The sequence below is a fragment of the Podarcis gaigeae genome (assembly GCF_964106915.1).
Source record: "Podarcis gaigeae genome assembly, chromosome: 14".
Classification (NCBI taxonomy): domain Eukaryota; kingdom Metazoa; phylum Chordata; class Lepidosauria; order Squamata; family Lacertidae; genus Podarcis; species Podarcis gaigeae.
Window position 1 is genome coordinate 50,641,068 of NC_139690.1, and position 14,637 is coordinate 50,655,704.

The 14,637-nt window shown below is 45.0% G+C and overlaps 1 protein-coding gene, 1 long non-coding RNA gene and 1 pseudogene across 4 annotated transcripts in view; 1 reads left to right on the top strand and 2 right to left on the bottom strand.

Moving 5' to 3' along the window:
• Positions 1-1,400: 1,400 nt before the first annotated feature.
• LOC310831346 (large ribosomal subunit protein eL27 pseudogene) lies at positions 1,401-1,863 on the top strand (annotated as a pseudogene). Its single transcript has one exon. The product of its transcript is annotated as a large ribosomal subunit protein eL27 pseudogene (transcript).
• A 1,497-nt stretch (positions 1,864-3,360) lies between these two features.
• LOC310831358 lies at positions 3,361-6,260 on the bottom strand. Its single transcript, XR_014557802.1, has 2 exons — positions 3,953-6,260; positions 3,361-3,915 (listed from the first exon to the last, which is right to left on the bottom strand). It is a non-coding gene; the product is annotated as an uncharacterized lncRNA (long non-coding RNA).
• A 721-nt stretch (positions 6,261-6,981) lies between these two features.
• TTYH3 (tweety family member 3) overlaps positions 6,982-14,637 on the bottom strand; it is a 78,778-nt gene continuing 71,122 nt past the window's right edge. For both annotated transcript variants that reach the window (XM_083711595.1, XM_083711596.1), the window contains one exon: positions 6,982-11,073. Coding sequence is in view for 1 of the 2 variants with exons in the window: in XM_083711596.1 (XP_083567722.1) it covers positions 11,002-11,073 (72 nt within the window). In the remaining variant the exon portion in view is untranslated. The remainder of the gene's footprint in view (positions 11,074-14,637) is intronic.

The following is a 14,637-nucleotide window of genomic DNA, read 5'->3' on the forward strand; positions in this document are numbered from 1 at the left end:
CCAGGGTTTTTTTGCTGCTGCTGCAAAATAGCTAGAATTACTCTTGCATCACCTCGAAAGACTGGTTGAATTGGATGGAGGCAGTGGGTTTTTATCACGCTGCATGTGTTAACTGACTTACAAATGGCAGGATGTCTGGATCATCAACTTAACTGGCTGTGTGTGTGTGTGAATATAACACCTGAACCTTTCTACATTTCATTTCCTTTCGATGTCACAGCTTACAATTCACCCCTTCCCCGCCCATGCAATCCCTCTGTCTCTCTCTCTCTCTACTACACCAACTCAGTATAACAATTCATGCATCCAACAAAGTGGATTCTAGCTGACAACAGATTTGCTATCATGAATTCCTTAGTCACTGCTTCAAGGCTCTCTTTTGTTTTTTCCTGGAGGTGCTTAAAATTTTACAGGGGACACATAGGGTGCTGCCGCCACCTGGTGGAAGCAGTGTGACACGAACACTTGAAATGTGAGTAAGCAGAGATAGCATTATGGTCTGCAGCTGAAAGCTGTGGAAACAAGATAGGATTGATGCCGAATGCAAATAGCAACTGGAAGAAGCAGAGATGGACTCCTTTCACAGAACCAAGTTAATCTACCCGCTATCCCACTTGTTAAGGGACGTGGGTGGCACTGTGGGTTAAACCACAGAGCCTAGGATTTGCCAGTCAGAAGGTAGGTGGATCGAATCCCCGTGACGGGGTGAGCTCCCGTTGCTCAGTCCCTGCTCCTGCCAACCTAGCAGTTCGAAAGCATGTCAAAGTGCAAGTAGATAAATAGGTACCTCTCCGGTGGGAAGGTAAACGGCGTTTCCGTGCGCTGCTCTGGTTTGCCAGAAGTGGCTTAGTCATGCTGGCCACATGATCCGGAAGCTGTACGCCGGCTCCCTTGGCCAATAAAGTGAGATGAGCGCCACAACCCCAGAGTCGGTCATGACTGAACCTAATGGCCGGGGCCCCTTTACCTTTATCCCACTTGTTCCTTGTTGTTGTCTTTTTAAAAAAACCTGCTTATTTTCTAGTTCCAGTGTGGCTATTTCAGTTTTGGCTAACCTGATGTGCTCCAATTGCTTTGGATGGCAAATCCACCAGCCCCAACTAGCACAATCGGTGAAGGCTGCCTGCACCATGAGGGGCAGACGGGGAAAGCAATGCAGATATTCTGGATATTCCATATCCGAAAACATCATCACTGCACCCTGGGCACCTTGACTCAGTGGTGTAGCGTGGGGGGTGCAGGGGGGGCCGGCCGCACCGGGCGCAACATCTGGGGGTTAGGGTTAGGGGGCACAAATCCACAGGTTAGGGGGCGCAAATTACTTGCCTTGCCCCAGGTGCTGACAACCCACGCTACGCCACTGCCTTGACTGGGTCAGGGTCCCACAATAGGGTGTGGGTGCCATCGCTGCTGCAGCTGCAAGAAGGGCAAGTTTATGAAACCAGGGAAAATTGTCCTTGTCCTTGCTGGGCGTTACTCCGGAGGCAAAGCTGTTATTGTTAAGAATATTGATGATGGCACCTCTGACCGCCCCTACAGCCACGCTCTGATGGCCGGCATCAATCGCTACCCACGCAAAGTGACAGCAAGCATGGGCAAGAAGATTGCCAAGCATTCCAAGATCAAGTCCTTTGTGAAGATCTACAATTACAGCCATTTGATGCCTACCAGGTACTCCGCTGATACTCCCCTTGACAAGACTGTTGTCAACAAGGATGTCTGTAGGGACCCTGCGCTGAAACGTAAAGCCCGGCGGGAGGCCAGAGTGAAATTTAAGGAGAGATACAAGACAGGCAAGAACAAGTGGTTTTTCCAGAAGCTCAGATTCTGAGTGGCATGCATTTCCACCAATAAATATTTTTTTGGGGGGAAAGAACAAGGGGGGGGGGACTGACCGATCCAGGCATCTTTTGAATGCAGACGAGAGAAGTATTAACCATCCTGAACAGGTAAGGCGGTTGATTTCACTTTCACTGTCAATACGGTAAACAAAACCCGATCAATATGGCTTTCCCTACAAATGATGGGTCATCATTACACACCTTTGTGGCAACTGAGCCCACAATGGTTTTTGACAAGAGTTATAAGGTACAACATTTGCAGCCACTGCATCAGGGAAGGTTTTCGTGGCACTATGACTTGGGAGAAGCCTCCCCACAAAATCATGAGCTTTGACATGCTGTGCATCAGGGCACACTTCCCCATGCCCACATATAATAGTTGAGTTGGAAGCGACAGCAAGAGTCATCTAGCCCAACCCCTTGCAATGCAGGAATCTCAGCTCAAGCATCCAAAACAGAGGGCCATTCAACCTCTGCTTTGAAACGCCCACTGAGTCCACCTCCTCCTGAGGGATTTCGTTCCACTGTCAAACAGCTCTGATGTTTAGTTGGAATCTCACTTTTTGTTACTTGAAGCCATTGGTTCGAGTCCTACCCTCCAGAGCGGGAGAAAACATCCAGCACTGCAGTGCAGAGGGTTGGTCAGCAGGAAATGTACCTCACACAGGCCAAGAAAGGTGAGCCACCCATTTTATGGAGGACGGGTCCCTGCTCTAAGGAGTTCTACCATCTGAAGTTCAATGCAGGGGAAACAAGAGGAAGCAGAGGCAGCAAAATACAGGCGGCTGCTTCAGTAACCCCACTTAGACTCAGTTACAGCAGGGCAGCCTTTGCCAATAGATATGCCGTCTACAGTGGATGGGAGTTGTAGTCCAAAAACATCTGGATTGCACCAGGTCAGGGAAGGATGCCATGGACGATGCCAAGGACTGGAGAAGGGGGCACGTCTGCAACCAGTGCTGGTAAGCTATGCCCCCTCCTCTTTCATCCTCTCTTATTGCAGAATAGTAAGGGAGCGGGTGGCGCTGTGGTCTAAATCACTGAGCCTCTTGGGCTTGCCAATCGGAAGGTTGGCAGTTCGAATCCCCACTACAGGGTGAGCTCCTGCTGCTCTGTCCCAGCTCCTGCCTACCTAGCAGTTCGAAAGCTTAGCAGTGCAAATAGATAGATATCACTGCAGCTCTGGCTTCTGTGTGTCCCATTGCACCAGAAGTGGTTTAGTCCTGCTGGCAACATGAACCAGAAAGCTGTCTGTGGGCAAACGCCGGCTCCCTCAGTCTGAAAGTGAGATGAGCGCCGCAACCCCATAGTTGCCTTTGACTGGACTTAACCGCCCAGGGGTCCTTTACCTTTCATTGCAGAATCTAAGCAACCAATTGCATGTTTCTCCCTCTGTGTGTACAAATACATAAAACACAGTCCCCAATGCTAACAAACTATGCCCAAACTTAAATATAAAACAAAAGCCGCAAGGAACAATGGCAGTGATTTAAAATTAAGACACGTAACTCCAGGGCTATGCGTTTTCAAAGTTTATTTTAAAACATTAAACTGAAGCTGAATAGAAACCACAGAAATTACATTTAGAACTTTTTGTTTAGCATTTGCTGAACAAGGGGGGAAAGAAAACCCAAACCAGTAAAAAAAATTTAAAAATGGTTACAGTACAATTTAATAAAACTAATGAGAGGAAAGGGAAGGATACAAAAACAGGCTCACTCCTCAGTTTATACTCCCACAAAATTTCAAAACATTTGGGGTAAGCGCAGAACACTTGAAAGCAACTAGTCATGTTCAAAGGCTTTAAAAAATTACACACATATACATGTGTATCTTTATATAAAGTGGCAGGATATACAGTACAGCCATTGTGGTTTTAAACAAAACCAAGTTAGGAGAGAGAGAAAATGTCAGTTTTGTCTTCACTGGTATGTTTCTGTGACAGTAAGTCAAAAGGTGAGGAAGAGAAGCCAGAAGAGAGAAGTCCTCAGGCAATTCCCATGTTGACTCTTGTTAACAAAGGATCCAGGACCTATGTTACAGCTAGGAAAAGCAGCCTGGCCTATTCTTGTGCCTTTCCTTGCAGATCACTGCCCAGAAAGCAGAACCACCTTTTTACAGCACGGGGACAAAGACAGTCATCTCCCAATTGTGGCTGCCATTGGTCTGCTAATGAAAAGCACAGCTACCATAGCTGGATCATTCTAGTTGGCAAATCCCAGAAGCAAATTTAACAGCACACCTGATGCTGTGTGTGTGTGTGTGTGTGTGTGTGTGTGTGTGTGTGTTAGCAACATTCTTGCCAACTACTTCCAACGCTCTCTGGAGATAGAGCCCTTGTGGTGGAGAAATTCAGAGTATAAGAATCCTAACGTAAAATAGAAAAAACCAACATTGCATAGAGAGGACAGTGGTGTTGTTCTTGTTGTCGAAGACACGCAGCACCTAGATTGATCCTGAGGGAGTAGAGCAACCCCTCTTTAAATATTGAAAGGAATAACGCTTTGCTTTCCTCATAGCTGCCTGTTTAAAAACTGGCCTTTTCTTCCTCTTTTTTGGTCCAAGTGCACCCAGAAGGGGCAGTTTTCTGTTATAAATAAATAAATAAAAGCCCAGACCGCTGCATCTTCCTATGCAGGACGTCAAAAGCAAAACTTCACCTAGTTGGGCGAGAGGGGAGTTGCCTCGTTTACAGAGGAAAAACTGAAGTCTAGTGAAGCCAAGCCATCTCCCCAATCCCACCGCCAAACTCTCATCTGACAACTGCATGTCAGTCAAGAATGAAAAAAGTCTAGGCTCTAGGGGATCCCAGCTCTCACCTTCAATGGTCCCATCAAATTTCCCACTCCTGATACAGCGACTCCTTTAATCAACCACCCCACGCTTTAGAGGTTATGGGAGCTTAAGCCATGGGTTGCCAATGAAGCTCTTGAGATCTCCCCCTGCAAGAGCCTCTGAGCCTCCCCACTCGCTGCCCCCCTTGATCATTAGGCGATAAGGGTGGTTAAAAGTACATAGAGCTGAAACAGGAAGTTGGAAGAGTGGCTCTCTCCCACTTCCTTTTCAGCACTGTGCACTTCTCAAGGCTGAGATTAATTCTACTGGGTCATTTTTTAATCGGATCCCTTGGAAAAGCAAAGTGTGTCTCTGAACCTTCTCTCTCTTGGGCAAGCTCAAAAATAAAGATTAGCAGCAGAGATTCTTTCTTGTTTTAGCAGATAACATTCCAGGAATCAAACTCTGCAGTCCTGCAACTAGCTGTGCATAGTAATTTCTCTCTCACACACACATACATAAATGGCTAAGATCCAAGAAGCTACTCTAGAACAGGCTCCCTCAATCTCGGCCCTCCAGATGTTTTGAGACTACAATTCCCATCATCCCTGACCACTGGTCCTGCTAGCTAGGGATCATGGGAGTTGTAGGCCAAAAACAGCTGGAGGGCCAAGTTTGAGGAAGCCTGCTCTAGAGGTTTCCAAAGGCTCTCACATGCCCTGTAGACTCCTTTCAAACAGCAAGCTCCCATGTGGCTCAGGGCCTGCTCCTCAAGACACGTTCAAACTGGGTTAGACTTAAGGTTTTTGAGGTCCAGGCCAGCCATTAGTTAAAACAGGGTGGGGAAAGCCCTCCAGATGTTGTTGAATTACAGTTCCCATCATCCATGATGATTCGAACCATTGGCTGAGGCTAATGGGAGTTGGAGTCCAACAACATATGGACACTGGTTTCCCATCTAAGTTACAGATTAATCGTGAGTAACAGAAATGGGAAATATCGAAGGTGAAGAAAAGGGGAACCCAGCTGATTTAATATTGCAGGCAATTCAAAGAGAGCACAATGAATTATAGCCTGAAAATTCAGGAAATGTATGAGATAAATGTTTGTAAGGAGTTGAAATCCAAGCCTCCTAGCTATTAATCCTCATGGGATACTGGTCCTGGAAAAGAAAGATCTTGCCTGATATTCAAAGCCTTGCTAAGGATGGCAGAGTCTGTACGCTCTCCTGGAACACTGGCTGAGAGCAGGCAAGAACAGTGTAAGTTAACACTGGCTTGTATCCGTGTGGCCTTTTAAGAAGTATTTTTTGCATGTGAATCACATAAGCTTGCCTCCAGTTCATGAGTACCACACAAAAACTTACGCATGGGACACATTTCACACAACCAAAACTATCCCACAGTATCTCTGCTACAATCAGCATTGCTACAATCTCTGCTACACAGCATTATGTGAAATGGTCCTATGACTTTCAGCCTTCCATGCTGAAGTAGGAACTTGAACTGCAGGCTAAAGCTGTGTCAAAAGAGAGCAGCTCAACTTCTTTCTCATGGCCACTGCGACACTGATTACTGCAAAATGTAGGTGGTATTCTTCCCCTTTGTGAACACACACAATGCTCATCCTAACAGGGGATAAAGAGCAGAGTACTTTTTTTCTTAAATAAAATTTAATAAACCACAAAAAAAGAGCAGAGGCAGCACAGGCTTTCTAAATAGTGTTTAGCACCAAGAATTTCAAGACATGCACGAATTCAAGCCAAGTGCAACTGGCTCCCCATCTGCTTACAGTAAGTAGCCCGCCAGGAGTTTCAACACTGCCATTTCTGCACTTCCAGGCAGGCAGAAAAACAAAAACAGGCGGCTTGTTGAGTGAGGTGTGCTGTTTGGCTTGGTAGGTCACAAGCTGTATGGCCCAGATGCATCTAGGCGCCACCAAGTGTCTGGGCTAAGCAGTACTGTGGAAGCTTTAATTATTATTGGAAATCGTACCCTGAGCACACACACACACACACACACACACAAACACCTTTCCATGAACATGCAATCTGCGGCTTGGGAAATTCTGGGCCTCCCTCTCCTTCCATCACTGCTAAGCTGGTCACACTCGAAGCACTAAATTAAAATATGTTTCCAGTGGTATTTAACAAGGAATAGGGGACAACAGAGGAGAATCGAACTCCTCAGATCGGCATATGTGGATGAACGCCAAGTTCGTACAATGAACCCTTCTTTTTTCTTTTTCTTTTAATAAGCAAAAATGAACTCAAAATGGAGTCAGCTAACATTAACATACAGGATACAAAACACTACACTTATTTCCAGGACAGCACACACACACAAAAAATAAATTCACAGCCAAGTCTTGATTCAATTTCCTTTTTTTTTTTTTAACGATTACAATGCAGTCTTGAACACTGGACGCAGAGAGTCCAACATGCTATATACATTTCACATTGTGGAGATGTTTGTGTGCTTGACAAGGTTCTTGGTTCACAATTGGTTTTTTTTTAATAAAAAAAGTGCTGTGACAATGCCATGGGGGTGTTTTTTTAGGGGGGAGGGGAGGAACATGACCAAATAAAGCAGACAAGCAGATGGCCACAGATGCACTTTGGGGGGGGGGGGAGAGAAAGACAATCAAAAGGAGAGTCTTTATCACTCCAGTTTCCCATTCCGTTGTCTCACTGCCTCATTTAGATTCTGATCAGGCAGTTCTAGATATTAGTCTTCCTCCCTCTCCAGAATTTCGGAAACTAAATCAAAGTCAGGGCGATGGTTCTGAAATGATTTGAGAGTCGCTGAGGAAATCAGCCAGGACACATTCCAAGCAATATGGTCTTGAGATTGTTCCCCACCCCCACCCCCATCACATTACTTAAAAACTCATACAAATTAGGACAGAGAAAAAATAAAGTTTTTGTGGTTTCACTTGCTATACCAAAGATATTTAAGAGCCCCAACAGGCACCAAAGCCAGCTAAAAGATAAAACCGGCCAGTCAGCAATTTGGAATTAGTCTGTTCGGAAGCTGGCCTGGAGGACAGGGCAGAGTGGGGGCAGAACAAATGATGCAGAGAACTCCTGAGAAGCCGATTCCACAGACATGCTGCAACCACAGATGGTTTGGGATTGCACAAGAGACTGCATAGAGAAGTCACCTCACTTGCAGGTCACCGCTGTACGCACTTTTCCTCGTGCCAGTGCAAATGCCCCCACACGCAAGCTTCTTTTTCAGAAGTAGGCCCACTTAATCTAGCCTTGGAAAATCCCCACGTGCTGTTGGTGTCACTCAGGAATCCATATCGGTGTTGTTCTTTTTAAAAAAGAGGTTCAATTAAAAACCAAGCTGAGTCTTGCCCACGTTAATTAAGATATCCACCAAGGTCCTGCATTGCATGCAACGAGGCAGTTAGATGCTGCGACTCTACGGAAGTTGGGAAAAAAGTCACAGCAAGTCCAGAGTCTCCCAATCAAATCCACACAGTTGAGACCTTGCAGCTTTGCCTTATAGCATCACTTTTCCCCAAATGGTCTCCTTCTAGAAATCCAATGGAAGATACTAAGCACATCTCCATTTGGCAATTCATGATCCACCAGTGTACCCGGTTGCTCCCTCCTCTTCAGAGCGTAAGTTGCAGCTACACCTTGGACGAAGGCAATTTCTATAGTGGTTACTGTAATGTTGTTGTTGGTCCCTTGGTTAGCATCAGTATGGACAGACAGCATTTACTGGAGCATCTGCAGGGGGTTGGGCAAGGGTCAAGGGGTCCTTTCCAAATCTACAGCTCTATGATTTCATACTCTGTGAATCTCTTCCTTTCTACACTAGTGGGCGTGGGGTGGAAGAGACCTCGTTTAAAGGCTTGCCTTTCTCAAGCCATTAAAAATCATGGCTAGGCTACAAAGGGTGATATTTGGGGGCTGCTTCTCCAGTACAATCTGAAAACTGTTCCATAAATATAAGCTGTTTCAAGTGTACACCTACATTTTTTTGTTTTAGAAGCATGAACAAACAAGGTGTTTCAAAACCATGTACCTAAGCAGAATGAGGATTAACTCCCAACTGAGTGTGCACTCAATGGCAAATGTGGGTTTGCTGCTTTGCAATGCGCAGCATGGTCCTTAGAGTGGGAAAAGAGACCAGTTTTGGAGCTAGCCAGATGGAAAGTGATTATTAAAAGGTTGCCGGATGGCAGGGAGGACATAAACATTTACAGTCTTTAACTTTTTAGACCCTCTCCTATTAGTATTGGGTAGAACATGACCATAATCTATACCCAGAGGTAAATTTAAAGGCTTACTATGCTGTTCATATACATGTAAATCTTTTTGACAACTGACTGAAGATTGTTTCAATCTTTCTTTCTATCCTTCTGCAGGCAGCACCCAAAGATCCCATGGTCCTCCACTTTCTCAGTAAGCAAACTGCAAAAGAGTCACACCCTTGTAGGAAGTAACCTATTTCCAAGGAGAAGGCATACAGACCTTCCCCTGAAAGCAGCCCTTTGCTAATGGAAGAGATACGGGTTATCAAGTGGGTGAACAGCTCAGCTGATTAGAGCGTGGTGCTACTAACATCAAGGCTGCAGGTTTGACCCATATGGGGCAGCTGCATGTTCCTGCATTGCAGGAGATTGGACTAGATGATCCTCAAGGTCCCTTTCAACTCTACAATTCTATCATTCTATGTCTGGAGGAGTTCTCCTCCAATACTGTCCTAGGTGATGGGACAAACTCACTGTGGCTTCTACGTGAACTTAAATGAGGACCCCCCAAGTTCTGATAAAGGTGCCACGCAAAAAAGTGATCTGGTATCCCAGCTGACATTGGGAGGTATTTTACCCTGTCTCTAGTCACTTGTTGCGGGATAAGTTACACAGAAATGAAAAATCAAAGTATTAAATAAGTAAGGGCCTTCCCTGTCCAGTATTTCCTGTTGTCACCCCCCACCCCTGGACCCCCACGGTGTTTTATCAAATAGAGCACCTTCAATGCAGCAGCTGTGGGACTGGTGCAGGCATCCCTGAACTTTGATCTCTCTCAATCTGCTGTTGATCTTTGTTGCCAGCACACATCATTTTAAGAGGCAACTAGAATGTGGTTTGTGCAGCCGATATGAGAGATTAGCATGACGGGCCAAAGAGGGTGGTGGGAGAAAAAGCAAATATCAAACCTGTTCTGACATTCACAGTATTTTTGCTCCCCATTTCTGGGATACAGGAGCAGCATAAATCTGTAGATTGATTGTGGAGCTCTCCCAAAGGTCTATATCTGAATCCAACGCTTCTAGGGTCTTGCATGTCCCAATGCTCAGAAAAAGCAGTAAGTCCATCTTGCCACAGGGGAACATTTGCACCGAACCTGGCTGGCACTCTTAGTTGCGCTTTTATCATGTTACACTTGTGCCATGCAGGCAACAGCAGAGATAAGATCCTTCTCTCCCCCGTCTAATGCTTCTTAAACATTGTCCTGAAATATTTTGGCACCAGAAGGAATGCTGGCTCCAGTTTCATGTCTGTACATCAGTGTCAAAGAACTTCTGCTGATTGCTATTAGAAAGTCTAGTGGCAAAGTAGAGTGGGAAAATTCAGCACAGCCGATGTGAACTCATCCATGCATGTGGGTGCATGCATAGCGTGTGGGGAGTGAGAATACAGCAGTTGGCAAGGGAAGCCCCCTACTTCTCCCCAGGTGTTTGCACCTAGGTCTAGAGAGAGGGAGAAAGAAGTAAACTTGTACTGGAAGGGGATGATTGAATCAGCAGGCCTTCTCATTCTAACATGGAAGGAAGAGGTGGCCTCCCAGATTTGTCAATCCTGGAATGAAGAGACGCTTCTCTAGGGTAGCACAGAGATGAGAGATATGCAGTAGAAGCTGAGTGCATGTGAACTTTATGACAGTGTGCGCATTAAATATGGCTTCCTCGGATTAGTATGTCGCATCCATAGTACTTCTGTAAGATGATCCACTTTTTCTAGGCTTGACTCACGACACCATTTTCGTCCTCAATGAATTAGACAGAGGCCTGGCAGAAAAGGTGGCAAGCGGCTTGCAATTTCCTGATTGGCAGTCAACAAAAGCTGATCCCACACATAGCAGGACAACATGGGTGAACTGGCGAGTCTCCTGCAGGTGTGCACAGGACCTTGCTTCTCTGTCCACTCCTGCACACACAGGTGCAAGTAAGTATAGCCTTAATCAGTAATAAGCTTCCACCTAGCTTTGCCCCAAGTGCACTCCAAAGGGGTGGAGAAGCAAGAAAAGCAACTGAGCTGGATTCAGGACAGAAAAAAAGCAGGGCTGTTCTGCGAGGACAACACAGGATGGCAGCAGTTGGCACGTTTTGTTCCTTTTTTTTAAACTTAGACCACATTCTAGTTTTTAATGCACACTGCCAGAGTCTGGCCGAGGCTGGTTGGTGGCGAGGTATTTGGCTCTCATGCTGGAGGTGTACTGGAGAAAGAGAAAAAAACACAAAGAAGATAGTAGATCAATTCAGAGTAATCGGCAAGACCTTAAGACTCAAGTATTGCTTGATACATCCCCTTGTATTAAGATTTGAAGTTAGATATCAAATGGTTAATCATCCTTTCCAACGCCTTAACAAAAGGTTCACCTAGGCTTCTGACAGATGCCAGAACCAAAACTCCTGGGTGCAGAAAAGGGCTTGGAAGATATATGCATAACAAATCCCATGATTTTTTTGAAGGAAAGCCTCGGCAGTTAAGCTGGTATAGAAACAAACCTAAATTTGGAATTTAGACAGGCCATGAGTGATACGCCTATTTACAAAATACTTGCAGTGCTCAATCCAAGTGCTCCCTGATTAAACAGTGAGGAGAAAAAGCAGAGATTTGGCTCACCAGATTTCCTCTTTCAATCATGCAAAGAAAGGAAGAGATGAGTGGCAATATATAGATACATCGCTATATCTATATTTTTTACTATGAAAGAAAAAAATGGAAAATTTAAGGGCACCACATGTGTTGCAAACTGAGGGCTGCCCAGGAACCCATGCTGGGAGATATAAAGCAGGGTCAGGTCTTCTAGAGGCATTGCTACAATCACTGGCACAAGGTGGGAAAGAGGAGCTAGTGAGGGGGACACAATCCTACCTTTCTGTCATATAATGCAACAAAACACGTTGATAAGAAGCCAATTATGCATATACAGTGGTGCCCCGCAAGACGAATGCCTCACAAGACGGAAAACCCGCTAGACGAAAGGGTTTTCCGTTTTGGAGGTGCTTCGCAAAACGAATTTCCTATGGGCTTGCTTCGCAAGACGAAAATGTCTTGCGAGTTCCTGCGGGGTTTTTTTCCTTTCCCCCCCTTTTTCTAAGCCGCTAAGCCGCTTATCTGCTAAGCCGATAAAAGCCGCTAATAGCGCTAATCCGCTAAGCCGTCAATGGGCTTGCTTCGCAAGACGAAAAAACCGCTAGACGAAGAGACTCGCGGAACAGATTAATTTCGTCTTGCGAGGCACCACTGTGTGTGTGTGTGTGTGTGTGTGTGTGTGTGTGTGTATATATATATATATAGGCATTTGTTATACACACTTGAACCAGCACATAATAAAAATAACCCAACATAAAAACCAACAGTCCAAACATTGATACAGTCCACCCTACAAATCCACCCATCCACCCATCCAGGAGCCAGCTAAAACACAGCAGAACACCCTTCAGCTGCAGGGCCATGCTTTTAAAAGTGACATTTTCGCTTGCCAATGGAAGACCGACAAGGAGGAAGGAACTCAGGCAGATATGCCAGAGGATGGTCTGAGGACACAAGATGTAGCAGCCTGAGCTCCCTACTCTGACAGCTGGTAGTTCTGGGTCTGGGTTGGTACCTGGGCAGTAGACCACTGGAAATCCTTTGCATGCTGCTTTGAGTTCCAAGGTGGAAGAAAGGCACAATGTAAATGAAATGAAATAAAGTAAAAATAAAAGTGTCTTCCAAGGAAGTATGTTTCCTCCTTAGAGTCAACTTGGTGTTATCCCAGAGTCACTCTTTTACTCCTTGGCAGCGATCAAATCAACTTAGCTTGCTGAAACCAAGCATGGCGATGGACTCAAGTTAAAATCCAATGCTCAAAAACACAAGATCAAATATCGCGGAGTGAAATGAGGTTTACATCTGAGTAAACATGGACAGGATTGGAACACCTGCCTCAATGGGATTAACACCTGTTTTTACTGGAAAGACAGATGTTCTTCTGGGACAGTTTAATGCTCAGCTACAAATGTCAACCAGATCCTGTTCTCAAGGTTGTTGCAGTAGCTCCAGAAGTACCCCTTGCTGGGCAATAGGCAACACAGAGGATAAAACAGGCAAGGTCGCTCATGATGTAAAGTTTCGCACTCTCTCTCTCTTTTTTAAAAAGAACAGTGTGAAATCTTAGTGTGTACTAAGAGGTACAGAGCAAGTTTACACAGAGAGCAAGGCAGACACCACTACATTTATTTCTGATGTGTTCCCTAGGGAAGAGAACATTGATTCTGTAAAGCAGAGCAGGTATTAGGATAAGAGAGGCAAGGTTAGTGATTCAATGGCATTCCTGATGTGAGCTCAATTTCCCATACATGCCCATGTATGAGGACATCTTTTCAGTCAGGTCTTTCACTGCAGATGACTTATGGACAGCCAACCCGACCTTTCAAATTTAATTAGATAAATACCTCCTGGTTAATATCTGTGCTGTTCCCACTGAGATAGATTCCTTTGATTCCCATCTTTCTAAAGAAAAGTTATGTCCTACAGACAAAAATATTACTCTCAAAGTTCTCTTGAAAGGAGAACCAAACCTAACATTTATTATGCTTTTATCACATTCTTTCCCCACAGAGCTCAGTGTCTGTGTACATTATTCTTTCATCCTCTCAACCAACCCTTTCAGGTTTGGCTGAAATACAGTGCCTGCTCCCCCACCCCCAAATATCCAATGACCTTTAGGTCTATACCATTTCACACTCACATATACAGCACAAAGCCGTTGTGGCTCAGCAAATGATTGTCTCACAGATGAACAACAAATCACAGTTTGTTCCTCCAAAGCTTGGTTTGCTACCCAACTACTCTTGCCTTGTACCTGTGTAGCTTGGTGAGCATATGGGGGGGGGGGGCCAAACAAAACATAGTTAAACAAGGCTGGTGGGTTCAAACAAGATACCAAACCATAGTTAAAACATGCCATAGTGCACAACTCAACCTGCCATCATGGTTTGCTGCTGGGTTCAGACATTCAAACAAACCACACTTTGGCTAAACCAACCACGGCTTAAAGTTATGAGCGTGTGGACCAGGTCTTTGGCTGTCTAGCTAAACAGCACTACTCTCTGGATCACCTCTCATTTTATTTATGAAGTTAGCTTGTTAAATTAACCAGTGTTGTTTTAAATGGAGATCTCTCATTTGAACACAATGCTAAGCTGGGATTCTGTAACAGTGAAACAAACTCTGCCCCCAAGTCTTCCTCCTAGTTCCGTGGGAAGAGAAGGAGAAAACAGGAGAACCTGAAGCTTGGTTCAACTTTTATATATTATGGATTCATTCACTTATGTAGGCAGTTAATATTTCTAAGGACTAGTCTATTTTATTCCTCACCTGAATGACACTGTGAATGTGGGTAGCTTCAATATCTTGCAACTGCCATAAATATTTTGCTGATAACCTTTGGCCCCTTCTCAGCAACTGAATTTAAGACAAAAATATTCATGTCCAGTTTTTTTGAGCATGAGCCAGCCTGATTGGTGCTGATGTTCTGGTCAACATGTACACATTTTGGGTTGCTGGAACATGTATCCTATCTTCACTAAACATTTTCACCTGGGAGGGCTCAGTCTGCTAAATACATTTTAGGGACTTTGCTGATCTTTGGAACAATCCCAACCAAAACCTGTGCCCACATATTCCAAGGAGACGCTTCTTCACAAGGTGACAGTTCCACTTCTCTCTCCCTCTCCCCACCAATCTTCCTACTGCAAGATCTTGAGCAGGAAAATGTCTAGCCCCAACC